The sequence below is a fragment of the Euleptes europaea genome, chromosome 5 (assembly GCF_029931775.1).
Source record: "Euleptes europaea isolate rEulEur1 chromosome 5, rEulEur1.hap1, whole genome shotgun sequence".
NCBI lineage: Eukaryota > Metazoa > Chordata > Lepidosauria > Squamata > Sphaerodactylidae > Euleptes > Euleptes europaea.
Genome location: NC_079316.1, coordinates 63327009 through 63342548, shown reverse-complemented (window position 1 = coordinate 63342548; position 15540 = coordinate 63327009). Strand labels below are relative to the sequence as shown.

General features: G+C 41.1%; 1 protein-coding gene across 1 annotated transcript in view; it reads right to left on the bottom strand.

Annotated features, from left to right (window-relative positions):
- ATRNL1 (attractin like 1) overlaps positions 1-15540 on the bottom strand; it is a 645181-nt gene that overhangs the window by 349321 nt on the left and 280320 nt on the right. The window contains exons 23-24 of the mRNA XM_056850671.1: positions 13408-13486; positions 8856-9013 (exon numbers count right to left, since the gene is read on the bottom strand). Coding sequence (XP_056706649.1) covers positions 8856-9013; positions 13408-13486 — 237 coding nt within the window. The remainder of the gene's footprint in view (positions 1-8855; positions 9014-13407; positions 13487-15540) is intronic.

Sequence of the window (15540 nt, the reverse complement as noted above, 5' to 3'; positions counted from 1 at the left end):
TGTGTACTACATTACTGCAGAGAATAATATCTTTTCTTCCTTTTAAAATATAGGTTTTACTTACTTACTTAAACGATACTACTCATTTAACCTATAGGTTTTGAGTAGCAGGTTTTAAATATTCAAAAGTTTAAATGATCATATATCTTCTTTCTCAGACCTAACTATTCCAAATCATTCACACACACCCCTTCCCTCTTCCACAGCACCTTGAATTTACAGCTCGTATAACTTTGGCCAATTTTCTGTTTGCCTTTTTAAAATGATGTCCAAAAGTGAACACAAGGTGCCATCTAAAGATGAAGTTGATACAACTGTCTTCTACTCACTGAATACAAAATGGAATTTTTCTGTTTTGCAAGTTTACAGTACCCGATCTGATATCAGCCCTATAATTTGTGGATTCAAATAAGCATGGTAGCTACTTGTAATGAAATATCTGCTTTAAGAAAACCAATCGATAATTAAAGGATGGAATCGAAATTTGCAAAAATGAAAGGGGCTCATGCAAGTGGATCTGTTCCACTTTCCGCTTCCCCTGTAAGCCTCCCCCCCCCCAAATAAACTGCTGAGGATGTGAAATCCTCATAAACAAACTATACTTGGACCAGTTGGGGGAATCAGGCCCCATCACCCCCTTTATTAATTTTATTTATTTATTTGATTTATCCCCCTTCCTCCCCAGGCAAAGGCCGGGCTCCTAGTCCATTAGTAAAGCCAGGATTGTTTAACTAGCAGAAGAGTAAAGGGGGATGTCTGCACCTGATTGATAGGGTTGGATCCAGACTAAATTGGTAATTTCCCTCAATTGTCTCCCCCTTGCGCAGACCCTCCTCATGTCATTTCTCAGGATTTCCTGTCCCTCAGGAGCAGATCAATGGGCTGCAGTGAGAGTTCCATTCTGCCACTGGAAAATATAGTCTGGATCTAACCCATACCATTGAACTCCCCTTCATTATATATCTAAAGAGAGAATCTGAGTATGACTGAGAAATCTCAATAGCACAGTTTCAAGGTGTTCCACTTAACACCCTTCAAGTCTCATAAATCAAAAAAGTATTTGGCTCCTAACTGCAGCACCAAGTCCAAAGAATCATCCTGATAATTCCATACTCTATATTTATTAGAATCCCATTCTAACCTTATTTTGACAACAGATTTCACATTTCCCAAAATGATATATTCAAAGTAGTTTTAGAAAAATAATGTCCTTTGCCTTGACATTATCAATGGCCAATCAACACTTCAAGAGTTATAATCTTCACACAGTGCTATAACATAACTACTAGCAGCTACCCCAAAGGCCATTAAGACTTTAGAAAATTGAACCTTGGACACTAAATCACTGTTATTACATCACTTACATTGCTGAGAACAATTCCCCGTGCAGCCACTTGTACGTGCATGTATACACATTTTTTTCATGTAAAAATACCAAATAACCTTAAGGCTTATCCTACGAAAAGCTAATATTCCCATTTAGCAATCAATCCATGTTAATCATTTATGATAAGATTGCTAAGTAAAATTCCTCAGAAATTGTATGTCAAGATTTTCTAATCACAGACACTAACAGTTGAAAATCTCAATGTCACTATGTTGTAAATATATTTGTTATTTATTCTATAGCCAGTGTGATGTAATAGCTAGTGTAAGATTGGATCTGGGAGGTACAGGTTCAGATCCTCCCTATGCCATGGAAGCTTGCTGGATGACCTTGGGCCAGCCATTCTCTCTCAACCTAACTTTCCGTGCAGGGTTTTGAGGATAAAACAAGTAAAAGAGAATGCTGCAAGCCCCTTTAGGTGCCCATTGGGTCCCCTAATATAAATAATAAAATATATTGTGTTGAGGATTTTTCTATTACTTCATTATATGAATGCAGGTTAACCAGAGTTAATTTTTGGTTAAAGGTCCTGGTTAGTAGGGGTATGTGCCAACACAAAAAAATTGTTATAATTCTGGATCTAGGATTTGAGATGTTTACCGTGATTGCTTATTTCTGGGTACAACATTACTGGTTCAGTTTTTAAGCCTGTGTGGGTTATGGAGTTTTCAATGGGGATTGTATATGAGGGTCTGGGGCAGTTGTTTATAAAGATAATGCCATCAAATCTGCACCCAACACAGTCCTTCCTATAATCAAAAGTCTCCCCAAGTTTCAAGTGAATTGGACCAAGGGGGTTAATTTTATAGATGCATGAAATAGATGCCTTATGGTACAGACTCTCCACTGAGTCTTAAAATGGTGGTAACAGGAGAGCTCTGGTTGGCCACAGCGTTAAAAAAAAAAGTGTATGCATTTTTCTATTCTTACAGTGACTGACTGACAAAAAAAATCTTACATTTCCACTGAAAACTCTGCATTTGCCATAATCCTTTGTGAGGCCTGTTTGTTTCCTTTCGCAAAGTAAAAGTGACTTCATCTGCAGACCCCCTCTATTCCTTTCTTTTGGTCTGCCATTATGGGGATGTACTAAATGACAAAAATGCCTATTGAGAACAATGGGAGAGGCCTGCTGCCTGAAGGGCCACTGGATATAATGGGCGCCAAGAATGCCAATTGTCTTGCATAGGCTCCACTGAAATACATTACAGCACACAAAAGTTGCAATAAAAATGTGGAACTGATTACAAGAAACCTGCCCTGGGTCTGGAATGACAGCCGCCAGGGTGGAATGACGGTCCCTGAACCCAGATAAAATTATCTGGAATGGGAATGACAGCACCTAGAGTGGAATGACGGCCCCTGGGACTGGCATCGGTACTCTTGGGCTGTCATTCTAATCCCAGCGCAGTTTATATGGTTTCAAGGACAGTGATAGGGGCTGGCATTTCAACGGCAGAACATTTGTTCTACTCCAAGGGACTGTTATTCCATTCTGGGGGCTGTCACTCTAGGCCCAGAGCAGCCTATCTGGGTGCAGGGGCTGTCATTCCATCCTGTGGCATTCTTTCTGTTCATTTTACTAGATCTCTTCCTTTGCCCCCCCCGCCCCCCCCCCCATCTTTTCCTGTCAGTCTGCCATTATTTCCTATGGGGAATAATGGGAAGGCTGGAGTTGCTGTTTTTCAACAAAATGACACCACAGTTGAAGCAGAGTGGATGCTGCCTATCCTCTAAAGAACCCTTTATTTTCAACAAATTGGACTAAGAGTTCAAATTCTATGGGCTCCTAAACAAGCTGCCCCCAGCTCTATTTTCCCAAGCATGGTATTTGCAAAGAACAAAAGGGTTCTGTCCCCCACAAAGGAGCAAGCGAGGGAGAACAGGAGCTCTCTGCAGCTTGTCTCGAAAGGTGACTGGCTAAGGAACATTTTGGAAGGAAGAAATGCCATTACCCACAGAATAAGCAGAATCAAAGAAAAAGACAAGGCATGTTGCTTTGCTGGTAAGCACCCAAACTCAACAAACAAACAAACCCACAGATTGCTTCAGGGAAGGGGGTTTCATTATACTAATAACCCAGGATTTATATTACAGTTACAGGAAATCACTGCTCCAACACAAACCAGCCATTTCTGTGTATATCTTTGGCTCTACAATTTTTGTTATCTACACCCTTACTGGTTAGTAGGGTGAAATTTTACACCAACTGGAGCTAATACTTAATTAATTCAGCACTAGAAGGAAGGGGGGAGGAGTGAGACTTGTGATCCTGACAAAAAGGCAGATTCCTATGTATTTAATTTAACTGGAGTTAAATTTGCTATCTGAATGCAACCTGAATGTGTATGTGTTCAAAAGACATCTTGCAAAAGCTCAGTGTGAGTGCCAAACTTTACACTTTACAGCAATAACCTTATGGCAGAACATGTTTCTAAAGGTGGTGGTAGGAATCTAAAAGAAGAATGTTTACAATTCTCTCTCTCTCTCGTGTGTAGGTTTGTGTTCCTTATATGTAATCCAACAAGATTTTGGTTTAAACATGCTCCTTCCTTCATGATTTCTGCAGATATTCCTCACTGTAAAATATGATATTGGAACCTCTGGGTAAGCAGAAGACATACTACCAAATTAAAACACTTCCCTGGAAATGTGTTCTCTTTGCTGAGGAATACATTGAGACTCTAAACCACTAATGTTTGAAACAACCATTTTTATATTATGTGTTCAACAGTGCAGAAATAATTGAAACCAATACACAATGAACTTTATAGCAATGTTATATTTTTACTATCTTAAGTACCTTGCCTTACGAACTGTGGGGTAAAAAAAACATACTTGAGTTTTCTTTCCTTTTTCTTTATTTAGCTCCACACAAATGCCAAATTTGAACTGCTGTATCCATGAAATTAACTCCTGGGAAAATCAGTATGATTACTACAGAGAGACAGAAAAATAATCTCCCTGATAAATGAAATTATATATGACTCACTGGGGAGGGGAAATCCCATTTCCCCTCTTACCTCCTGTTTCCCAGCTGTGGATCCAATTTCCCCTCCCTCTTTGGCATTGTCAGGTTTTCCTCTACCTGCTGCCAACTCACTTTCTCATTGGGTTGCCCCACCCCAGGCTGCCAACTTCCAGGTAATAGCTGGAGATCTCCTGCTATTACAACTGACCTCCAGCTGATAGAGATCTATCTGGAGAAAATGGCCGCTTTGGCAGTTGGACTCTATGGCATTGAAGTCCCTCCCCTCCCCAAACCCTGCCCTCCTCAGGCTCTGCCCTAATCAGGCTCCTCCCCCCAGCTCAGCTCTGTTTTTTTTCTACCTTCTGCTGACTCCACCTCATTTTTTCCTCCTGGTTGTGGCTACCACTGCTGCTAAAACATCTGGTGCAACTGGGTAGCCCAAAATAGCAGATGAACTCTATTTTGTGTGTATGCATGATGTCCGCACATGAGCAGATGTTGGCATTATTTATTTGGAGGGGATTTTTGATCCTCAGGAAATCTTTTCTTTAAAAATAATATTTTTCTGCAAATCCTGGAGTTCCTCCACATCTGGAGAACACAAAATCATAACAGTTGCTGACTACATTGTGTGCATTTGGCAATCTCCACAACAGTCAGCCATTGGCTATTAAATATAGGATGACCTCCTCTGATGAAGAGGAAGTGGAAGCCAGAACAGAGGGATATCCGCAGGCAGAAGTCACACAGGAACAACCACAGGGTCTACAGCCTGCCAGAACAGAGGAACAGCCAAAGTCAGGAGATGACTCACTATGCCTGCAGACTGCTGGCTCAAGGACTCCAGCTGGACCTGACACCTCACAGCATGCAGTGTCCCCAGAGGCCTCACCAAGGCCACTATATCAGAGAAGGAGATGGGTTCATCTAACAATGCAACAGTGATGGCAAAGTGCGAGATTGAAGGCCCAATGTAGAGGCCTCCTTGGAAGCAGTAATGAAGAGCAGGGCTGAAGCACCACCTGTGAGATCAGCCTAACTAGCAATAGCTGGGTCTGCTACATCAGCGAGAGAAAGTATTTAAGCCATCAGTTAAGCCTGCTTGTTGTGCAAGCAACTTGTCACCAGCATCCTTGTGTATCGGCCTTGTCTCCCTGCTATACTTTGGATTCCTGGTATCCTGACTTCTTGGACTGACCCTGACTAACGCCTTGGACTGCCCTTGCCTGTGTTGATACCTTGGACTCTGCCTGAACTGTGAATGACTTTGGACTGCTTCCCAGACTACACTTCCAGCCCTCACTCCTTGCCTGCAACACAACATAGGAATTCTTTACATGAAGTCATATAGAAATTACCTAGTATATCTCTGTTATTTAATATTTGCAAAGTATTAACATTTGTACTAAGTAATTGTTCCCACTGTTAATGAAAGGATCTAAGGGGGCATACTAAAGTTCACTTATCATGGAATAATTTCCTTTAACATTCCTCAGCTATTCCTGCATGCTAAGATATTCCCATAGCACTGTTCATGTTTACCTCTTCCTTAATTTACAAACGTATTTGCACACTTTAAAATATGGAGACCACTTTACATCATTCCCTGGACTGCTTTCTTCTTTTGGTAAAGTGGTGTCACTTGAAGATGCCACTAAATGAAGCAATTTATAGTAGCCTCTTGGATTATACAGTCATCTGGTATTGGATGGCCATTGTAGGGTTCTTTTATTCTAACACAGTTTTTCATATTCAAAAAAGTCACATAACTTTGGGTGTTTGTCTGTGAGAGCTGGAATGTCTTAGTAACACAACTGAAGCAATCTTAAAAATATATTTAGAAAAAGTAATTGTCTCATTTGATCAAAACCTTAATGGTACTGAAAGATTGGCTAACTGCAAACAGAGCTATAGAAAATCAATCGGAACTATATTTACACTGTGTTGAAAAGATACTAAGATAACGTTATTGGGTCAAACGGCATCTATTCTCGATTTGATTTAAGAAGTATGAGCAGTGGGGTGGGGCAGGGGGTCCATGGTGATTGATCAAGGTGAACTAGTTTTGCAGCATCACATCCTTCATCAACTGGGCAATACGATTACGTAGTTTGGCTACACGAAGCTTACTGAATCCCAAGGGACTTTCAAAGCCACATTATATAATAGCTTAGGCATCAAAGTGTTGTTATTCTTGAATAAATCTGGAAGCTACCTTGGAGAGATGCTTTCTAATTAAATATCACCTAGCGATGAGTGAATGTTCCCTATTTTTACATTCATGTATATTTGTGCAAACAAGTTTTGTTCTTTGCTGGTTTTGTAAATTAATTTGCATTGTGTACATATTTTTATATACAATGTGTATGTTGTATATATGTACAATGTATGTCACATATATGTATATTATGTACAATACTGCTTTGTTGATGTACATATTTTTAACATTAATTGTGTAATTCATGGGGAAAATCTCGTTCTAGTGGAAAAAATGATGTAAAGATAAAGAACCACAGGTTTAATTTTCACAAAGAAGTAAAACAAAAAGGGAGATTACTGGAGCAAAACAGAAGGAATGAGATATTTTAAATCATCCCCTTACTTTACTTATATCAAAGGTAGATCAATGGAACCTGCCTAGTAAAATATACCTGTATATTTTGAGCACAGTGAAAGACACTGAGTGTGCCCTTTCACAAAAACTCTATGGTTTTACTCTAGCAGAATGCTAGAGTGTCCTGTTTAAACTGGAAGTAACATAGGCAATGGCATGCCACACACAACACCAGCGCACCAGGCCTTCCCTCCCTCCCCATTCCCCAAACTTCAAAAGGAATTGCTGGGGGGGGGGCCTCCAGCTGCACCCATGGCATCCCTACCAAGCAAGCAGAGGGCTCTGTGGTGCAGATACTCCTCCACGCTAGCTGCAAAATGCCCTGGCTGGCAGGGTGAAACCATTGGCCTCTGTGCTCCACCTCACTGGCTGCACCATGGGTACAGGCTCAAGACAGTGGCCCACTAGGATTTCCCCAAAAAAAGTACAGCAAATGGCCAGTCCACCATTGGTAATTCAACAGGCACACTAAACATAAGAAAATCAAACATATCAAGACAATTAAGATTTAAACCGACCTCTGTCTCTTAAAAATACCAATCTGTTCACAATACAAATCTCCCCCCACCCCCAGCATTATATTCATTTTGATCAAACCTCCCCATACCTGTACTATTTTCCTGAAATACTGGGGCTCACATACAGAATAATGAAATGCTTTCATAACAAATCCTGTAGCACTTAATTGTGTGCATGTTATTATAGTTATGATATATATTTAAGGATTTTACAGCACCCCTGCAGCTAACCAAATTATGCTTGACACTGAAGCACAATTGCAGCACTTGTTTCTATTTTTCCGTTCTGTTAAAGCATAATAAGGATGCCGGCTCCAGGTGTAGGCTTACCAGGTCCGTAGCTCCATCGGCGGGAGCTTTTCAGCAGTGTGGGACACACACACGCCTGGCGTGATGCACGCACGCGTCCCTCGCAATATGCCTACGTCACTTCCGAGTTTACTCGGCAGCAACGTGGACACTCTATCAATCTCTGCTGAAGTTGCTAGAGCACCCATGTTGCTTCCGGGCACGTGAGCACACGTTGGCTACCGGCCCTCAGCTGGTCGGAGGGCAGCCCAGTGGATTGGCAGGATTTTACCCGCCACCACCGGGCACTTGGCAACCCTATCCTGGTGGGACCTGGGGATCCTCCAGAATTACAACTCATTACTATAGAGATCAGTTCTGCAGACAATGGATGCTTTGGTGGGCTCCATGGCATTGCACTCCAGTGAGGTCCCTCCCCAGGCTCCACCCCCAAATCTCCAGGAGTCTCCCAGACTGGATCTGCCAATCCTACCCTCCCATCCCCCGCTGGTGGCCAGGGGGGACCTGGCTATCCTAAAGCATAAAGCTTCTTCCTTCGGCAATCAGGTTTCATTAATTTACAGGATTTTAACAAGAACAACCAGCCAATAGCTTTTTTTTAAATGTGAAGATAGCATGTAGATTAATGACGGTTACCGCACTTGTATTCCCACCAATGTATTAAGAGTTTGAAAATGTTATAAAAATACTGTTTGCACTTTGTTTGGCCCCTTTAGCTGGGAAAACGTCTTCCAACCATTTATTAGCCGTGGTATGCAAAAACCCTTTTAAAGCGATGTTTTTTTAAAACATTTTCAAACTCTTAATATATCCCTGGGAATACAAAGTGCAGTAACCCAAAATGTCTTAATCTAGTAATTAAGCCTTCTGTTGCAAGTCAGGTAACTCACTTCACAATAAAGTTGCCAAAGATTTTAAAAATATATACTACACATAATGCTACAGCATGCAAACTGATACGGTGTCCTCTACCTGTAGAGTAGCTGGTTCCTTGTGACCAGGAAAGAATTAACTTAATCTGACTGAAATGTAAGGATTGTTATAATTATTACTAACCTGTATTTTGATTGGCCATGAAAAATTGCTGACATATACATAGAAAGTGATATTTGGGTTGCTCCTAAAGTTGAATTTTTCACAGGAAAAGCTATCTCTGTACTCCTTGATATTAGCTTTTGAAATTACAGGAATCTCTTCTCCAGATATCGTTCCAGCTATAAAAAAAATACATAAACATAATTAAAGGTAGACATACTTTTATTTCTTTCAGTTTCTAGTGCATCTGTTCCTAAGAACTTAATACAGCTAATAGGTATACATCACCAGAAGGAATAAAAGCTGTGTGCTGAAACAAATAAACATCACAAAAACGTCTTATCGCATTTTCAGCAAATATAATAGAGGTGCTCTAACACCACTTCCAGAAAACGCTTAGTGGAAAAGAATTTGGAATTCCATTGGGGCAGCTATTAAGGCCAAGGCCAGATGTGATACTAAGAGTTCTGTGAATGTGGTTCCCAATGAGTTTTTCTCTTTTAAAGAGTAGGCCTGTACAAACAACAGGTCAGATCAATATACTTGTACAAGGGGAAGGAGGTTTAAACCTTTCCCTTGTGCCCCTTTCCGTTGTGCCCCTTTTCTGACCAGCTACTATTTGCCCAACTAGGGAAACATACACATAACTGATGCAAGTACCTTTATGTTACCCACCAGGAAGCAAACAGGAATTCACAGAGCTGTTTCTGGTCAGAAAGGTAGTGTGGGAGGCAAAGGCTCACCTCCCCCCCACATTGAACTATGGTCCCCACCCTCCACACACACAGGGCCCTGCATGCTCCTAGTTTAAAAAAAAAAAAATGCTGGAAACTCCCATTCATGGAACACCTAAGGCTGGATCCAGCAGAAATTTTCTGACAGAAGGGGGGCAATTTTCAGATTCCCCCCTCCCACAGCAGACCTTGAACTCTCCTCTCGCTGTTCCTGAATGTCCCCTATCCACCAGGAATAGCATTTTGGGGTGGCATTTAGATCGGCAGCAGGGGTGGAGAAATCCCACTCCACTGTACAAATAATGCTAGGAATTAATGCTAGGAAAAGCTGAATACAGCAGAATACAACTCAGCATGATATGAATGAACTCAATAAAGCAAGCCCTCAATCTGCAAACCCTGAGCAAGACTACTGGTGGGATGTCTTGGAGGTCATTCATTCATAGGGTTACCATATGTCGGAAGCTACTTGATGGCACTTACACACACACAGCGTACAAAAATCCTTCTGTCAGTGGAGATTTTGTGTGGGATCTGGCCCCCAGTGTCAAATCTCATTTGTTCCTGAGACTCATTCTCTATGTGTTCTTGATATTCCCTCACACAGGTCAAAAGGGCACTCTTGGTTGATCTCCAAGATTATAATGACCATAATGGGGGGGGGACAACAACAATGGGTTGGATTATGAACTTCTGCTCTGCAGGCTCGGCCATGGTTCTCCAGCATAAGGTTTTTGCCACTGCTGCAAGATACCTTTGCATTAGTGCAATAGAAAAGAACAAGAGTCCAGTAACCCCTTAAAGACTAACAAAACTTTTGGTAGGGTAGGAGCTGTCATGAGTCACAGCTCACTACATCAGATACATCAATGCAAGATTTTCTTGAACCACTGAACAGAGGAATCTGCCAGTACAGCATACCGGTAAGTACAAGATCCAACCCCATGTTATAGTGTAGAGGACTAAAGTCCTTTTAGGGTTGTTTACAGATTTTGAAAACCCAGCACTTTCAATATAAAAAGTGTGGTTATACATATATCTCTATTACACGCCCATTTCTATGCCTTCTTCAAAGATTATGCATGATTCATTAAAGATATAGTGGATATTGAATTTACAGCAAATTTATCCCAATTAACTACACCATTAGTATCGTTCTCCAAGTAACTTACACTAAAATTCATAGTTTTTTCCTAGTGCAGAAAGTGCATTTCTCTTGATGGTAAAAGATTGCTTTAGTATCTGAACTGTTTTTATGAAGTTTAATATTAAGCCTGATAAACATGTCTCATTTGCAAGGCATGAGACTTCTCAGAAATTCTGTTTGTACATTGCTGAATTGGTGAAATGAAACAAAAGGTGACAGATACACACACATATTTGTACTGTCAACATCTGATTTATGGCAACCCTATAGGGTTTTCAAGGCAAGAGATGTTCAGAGGTGGGTTGCCATTGCCTGCCTCTGCATCACAACCCTGGTATTCCTTGGAGGTCTCCCATCCAAATACTCACCAGGGCTGACCCTGCTTAGCTTCTGAGATCTGATGAGATCAGCCTACCATGAAGCTATCCAGGTCAGGGCATATTTCTATATTGTATATATTGTATCACCTTCATACACATACACTTTCCCTCTCCAGCCACTTTTCTCTACTTGGGTGGAGCAACAGTGAGGGTAAATCAGCCAGAGGAAGGAGAAAAAGGCGCAAGCAAGAGATGGGTTAAGTGCCTACCCATGGTCACCATTTTTTTCTGCAAACACTCTCCCTTTTATTTTGCATGCTGGAGGGAAACATGAATTAAGTATTCTACATTTGCTGCTGAACACTGAGTTGCATCCTTAGATGCAATTAACAGTAATCTAGGAAATATATATTTTTATTAGGATAGAGCTCTTCACAGAATTTTTTTCTTGAAGAACCAGACCGGGATGGGAGTTGCAAAAAGTGTCACAAAAGCTCGGCCTGTTCACTGCCACTGCGGCCTGTTTGCATGGCTCTGGTTCTGGCAGAGGTCATGTTGCCCTCTCGTCCTCTTGGCTCCAGAGAAAGGTGATCACCACCACGAGGATCACGTGAACAAATGGCTGTGGGTGCACTTATTAAATAAGGGCAAACACACCCTCCTAACAGCCAAAACAGCCTCTCTCAACCTAGTATCCTGTAAGGCAGGCATTTGGACTCAGCACTAGTTTTTTTAAAATATTTGGAACAGGAAACAAATACTTTATTTCATTCATGAATATTGATACAATAAATGCATTTCATCTACATTATACCTGAAAAATGTAAAACCCTGACCTCCAGAGCAGAGTAGTGCAATTCTCTCAGTGCTAGCCTTAACATATGAACCCATGAAGCTGCCTTCTACTGAATCAGACCCTTGGCCCATCCAAGTCAGTATCGTCTACTCAGACCGGCAGCGGCTCTCCAGGGTCTCCGGCAGAGGTCTTTCACATCACCTACTTGCCTAGTCCCTTTAACTGGAGATGCCAGGGATTGAAACTGGGACCGTCTGCATGCAAAGCAGATGCTCTACCACTGAGCCACAGTCACTCCCCCCCTTTTTTTGTGAATGGAACAAACTTAGGCAGGAATAAGAAGCCCCAACAGTTTTTTTAAACTATAAACAGCAGTATAAGCAGCTTCTCAAAAGAAGAAAGAAACTGGCAATCTCTGGTTACACCATTGCACCTGTCTCTATACGCTCTCTGACCTACTTCTCTTCTCTAGCAGGCTTAGGGTTGTCAGTTTCCTGCATCTGGCAAAAGACCTCCTACCTCCCCCACTGGCCCCTCCCAAAGCCACTTATCTGGGTGGCAGGAGCAAAATGGGGGGGGGGAACGGGGAGGCAATCACCACTGGCCTGACATGATGACACCACTTTCTGTAGTGCTAGAAGTGATGTCATCGCATCGCCAGTGAGGGGGCCCCCTACAGGTCAGTCTCCCACCAGTTGCCAGCCTCGTGCTTGCAACCCTAAGTCCAGCTACATCAGGATGTGTTTGAAGAGGAGCTAAAAAGGCCTGCAATTGATCTGTTCAGGGGCAATGTAACTGACTGTAGCTCACCAGTACATACAGACTGCATGTTTGCAAGTACATGTTTGCCCTTCAAACGTTATATGCTCATCGGGTGTAAACATAGCAGATACTTGGGGAAACCGATCAGTCACACAAAGCATGGCGGGGGTGACCTGTTCCTACCCATTCGGCATAATTAATTAAAATTCTATCAATAGTGTTCTCCTTGGATATATTTTCAGAAAGTCAACAGAACCAACTGAAACAAACTTTCTAAACAAAGCTTTTCTTTCCCTTTATTAAAACCAAAAGAGAAACGGGGTTCAGAGGTTTTTTTTTTCTTTTTTAAAGAGAGAAGATAAGCAGGTTCTTTTATCTGCACACACAGAAGAATTTTATTGTTTGATATCAATGTTAAGGTTAATAATTAAATTCCTAGCTTCAACACTGAAACAAAGAAATTAAAATCTCAGTCTCTGCAGTAGTTAAGAAAGTAATTTATCTTAATTAAAATCACTTCGTTCATAACACTGCCATTCTAAAAATTTAAAGAGCATACAAGGTTTTACTGCCCAAGTAATTTTAATTGAATAGGGAAGAAAGTTAACATGTTAATGAACCTTTATTCAGATTGCAAATTATTATCTGAGCTTTAAGTAATATCATTAATAATGGCATAATGAGAATGGGAAAAGAATACATTTTATTAAGCTTTATTAATAAGAAACAAAAAGGCAATCATGTAAATATAGTTTAGACGATTAGTACTTGAGACAATATGGCAAAAAAACCCCCACGTCTAGGGCTTTCTTACCTGTAGAACCAATAGACCAAGTGATATTCAGGTTAAAGTTGTTTGACGCATTAATTGATATGTCCAAGTTTTTGTTTGACTAAAGATTTAAAAGGAAAACAAGAACATTCGGTACTGAGAAATCAAAGCTCCACCATCAGTATCAGTAACTGTACAAAAAAAATTATTACCATCTTTGTAAAATGCACAACTGATTATTAGACAGGTATAGGCTAGACTCATATGTAAAATTTAATCTTGGTTAAATAAAAACATGCATGTATCAGTCACGTGCTGGGGGCTTTCCCCCATGGGAATTGACCATTAAAGCCAGAAGGAAAAGTTCTGGTGGACCAATGGCCTTAGAGGCCACCGTCCTCCCCTCCCCTCCCCCTTCCACACCAGGGCCACTCCACTCCCAAGCAAGGAGCGGCCCTCATCCTGTTCAGGGTGGTCCTCATAACTACCACTGTGGCAAGCTGAAAGCCCTTGCAGCTGCCACTTTGGTGAACTAATGGCCGTTGCCCCATGCTGGGCAGAGGAACAGCCACAGCAGAGAGCAAGCGGGCTGCCTGGGCCCCATGTGGGGCAGGGCAAGCAGTCACAAGTGAGCTATTGCACCAGTCCTTTGAAGGACAAATGAGCAACCACAGCAAGCATGCCAGCTTTTGTTCCTTTCCCTCCTCTGTTGAGGGGGCAGAGTGTTAATTCAAGAAACTTGAATCCAGTAGTAGTTTAAAAACCAACAAAATTTTCCACAGTATAAGCTTTTATGAGTCAAAGCTCATTTCATCAAATACAAATAGACTGAAGGTCTATTTGTTTTACACCATCATTCCTCCATGGCAGGGAGGAGTCAGGTGCTTGGGTATGATCCTGCCAGAAGTCAGGTTTATGCATTTTTTAAAAAATTAGCCATGGTTAAACGGGATGTCCAAATGCAGCTGTAATGTTCACACTGACAAACAAACGCACTTGATGATATGCTTCAGTTAAGGTATTGTGGGTCTAGACTCAGACCTGAAACTATAATGAGTGAAAATGTTACTTTAATTCTCCATGGACAGAGTTTGTGTCACTAAATATGGATGGGATGGGGGAAATGTGCAGGACTAGCAGAATGCTCAATCTGAGTTGTGATAATGAAGACCCGGAGATGAGGGTAGCCATCGTCTGCAGTATTAATGGCCAAACAAGCAATGTTGAGCAAAGCCAACAATGGATTTGCTGTGACTTCAAGTCAAGTTGTTCTACAAGTGGTTTTAAGTAACAACCGATGCCAACAATGTAAATTATGAATTTACATCAATAAGCTATTGTCAGGTAAGATACAACATTATAAAAGGCTTCCTCATGTTCCATTCAAGTCAAAGAACTATCAGCTAATGGCTAGTGGAAGAAGATGTAGATTGGAATCAGCCATCAAATATGAAACAGGTGCCCAGATGCACACTTTCTAAATCCTTTATTACTACTAACACCCACCAGAGGAATGTTACTGTCATTTCAGTGTTCCTTTATGTGAAGAGATAAATGCAGAAGAAGATCAACTTTTCTTGGGGAGATAAGACCGATGTCATTAAACTCAAGACATTTCATCAATCCAATATGATCGTTTAGTTTAGTAAAGCTTTATTGTACACTTTATTGTACAGACATCTACTCTAGCCATCACCTAGACTCCAGAAATAAAACATACTGGTTGAATGCCTAGCAAACCCATCTGGCTCACACTTTACACCAAGTAAGGAGCTTGGTGAAATTAAGCAGCTATCTGTAAATCAATCCTGAATATGTGAGTGCAACACTGATAGATGCTCCATTGCAAACAGAAAGATTGGTTCCAAGTGGGTTACTCCATGCCAGCAAACAACAGAAGATTAAAGATCATCTGGATTTCTGGAGGGCAGATGCAACTTGACTAAAGTATGTTAGAAGAAAAAATGGCTTGTGGTTTAAAGGAAAAGAGGTACATATCTTACTTCAAAATCCATATTCCTAATTATACAATTTAACAAGTTGAAGAAGCACATGTCCTACTCTTCTTGAACCAAAAACATTGTTTGTATCATTCCTACTTGTTTCCATAGTGCAGAAGGGAAAAAAGAACCAAATACAGTAAAAACCTAGCCCATGAACACTAAATGATCATAT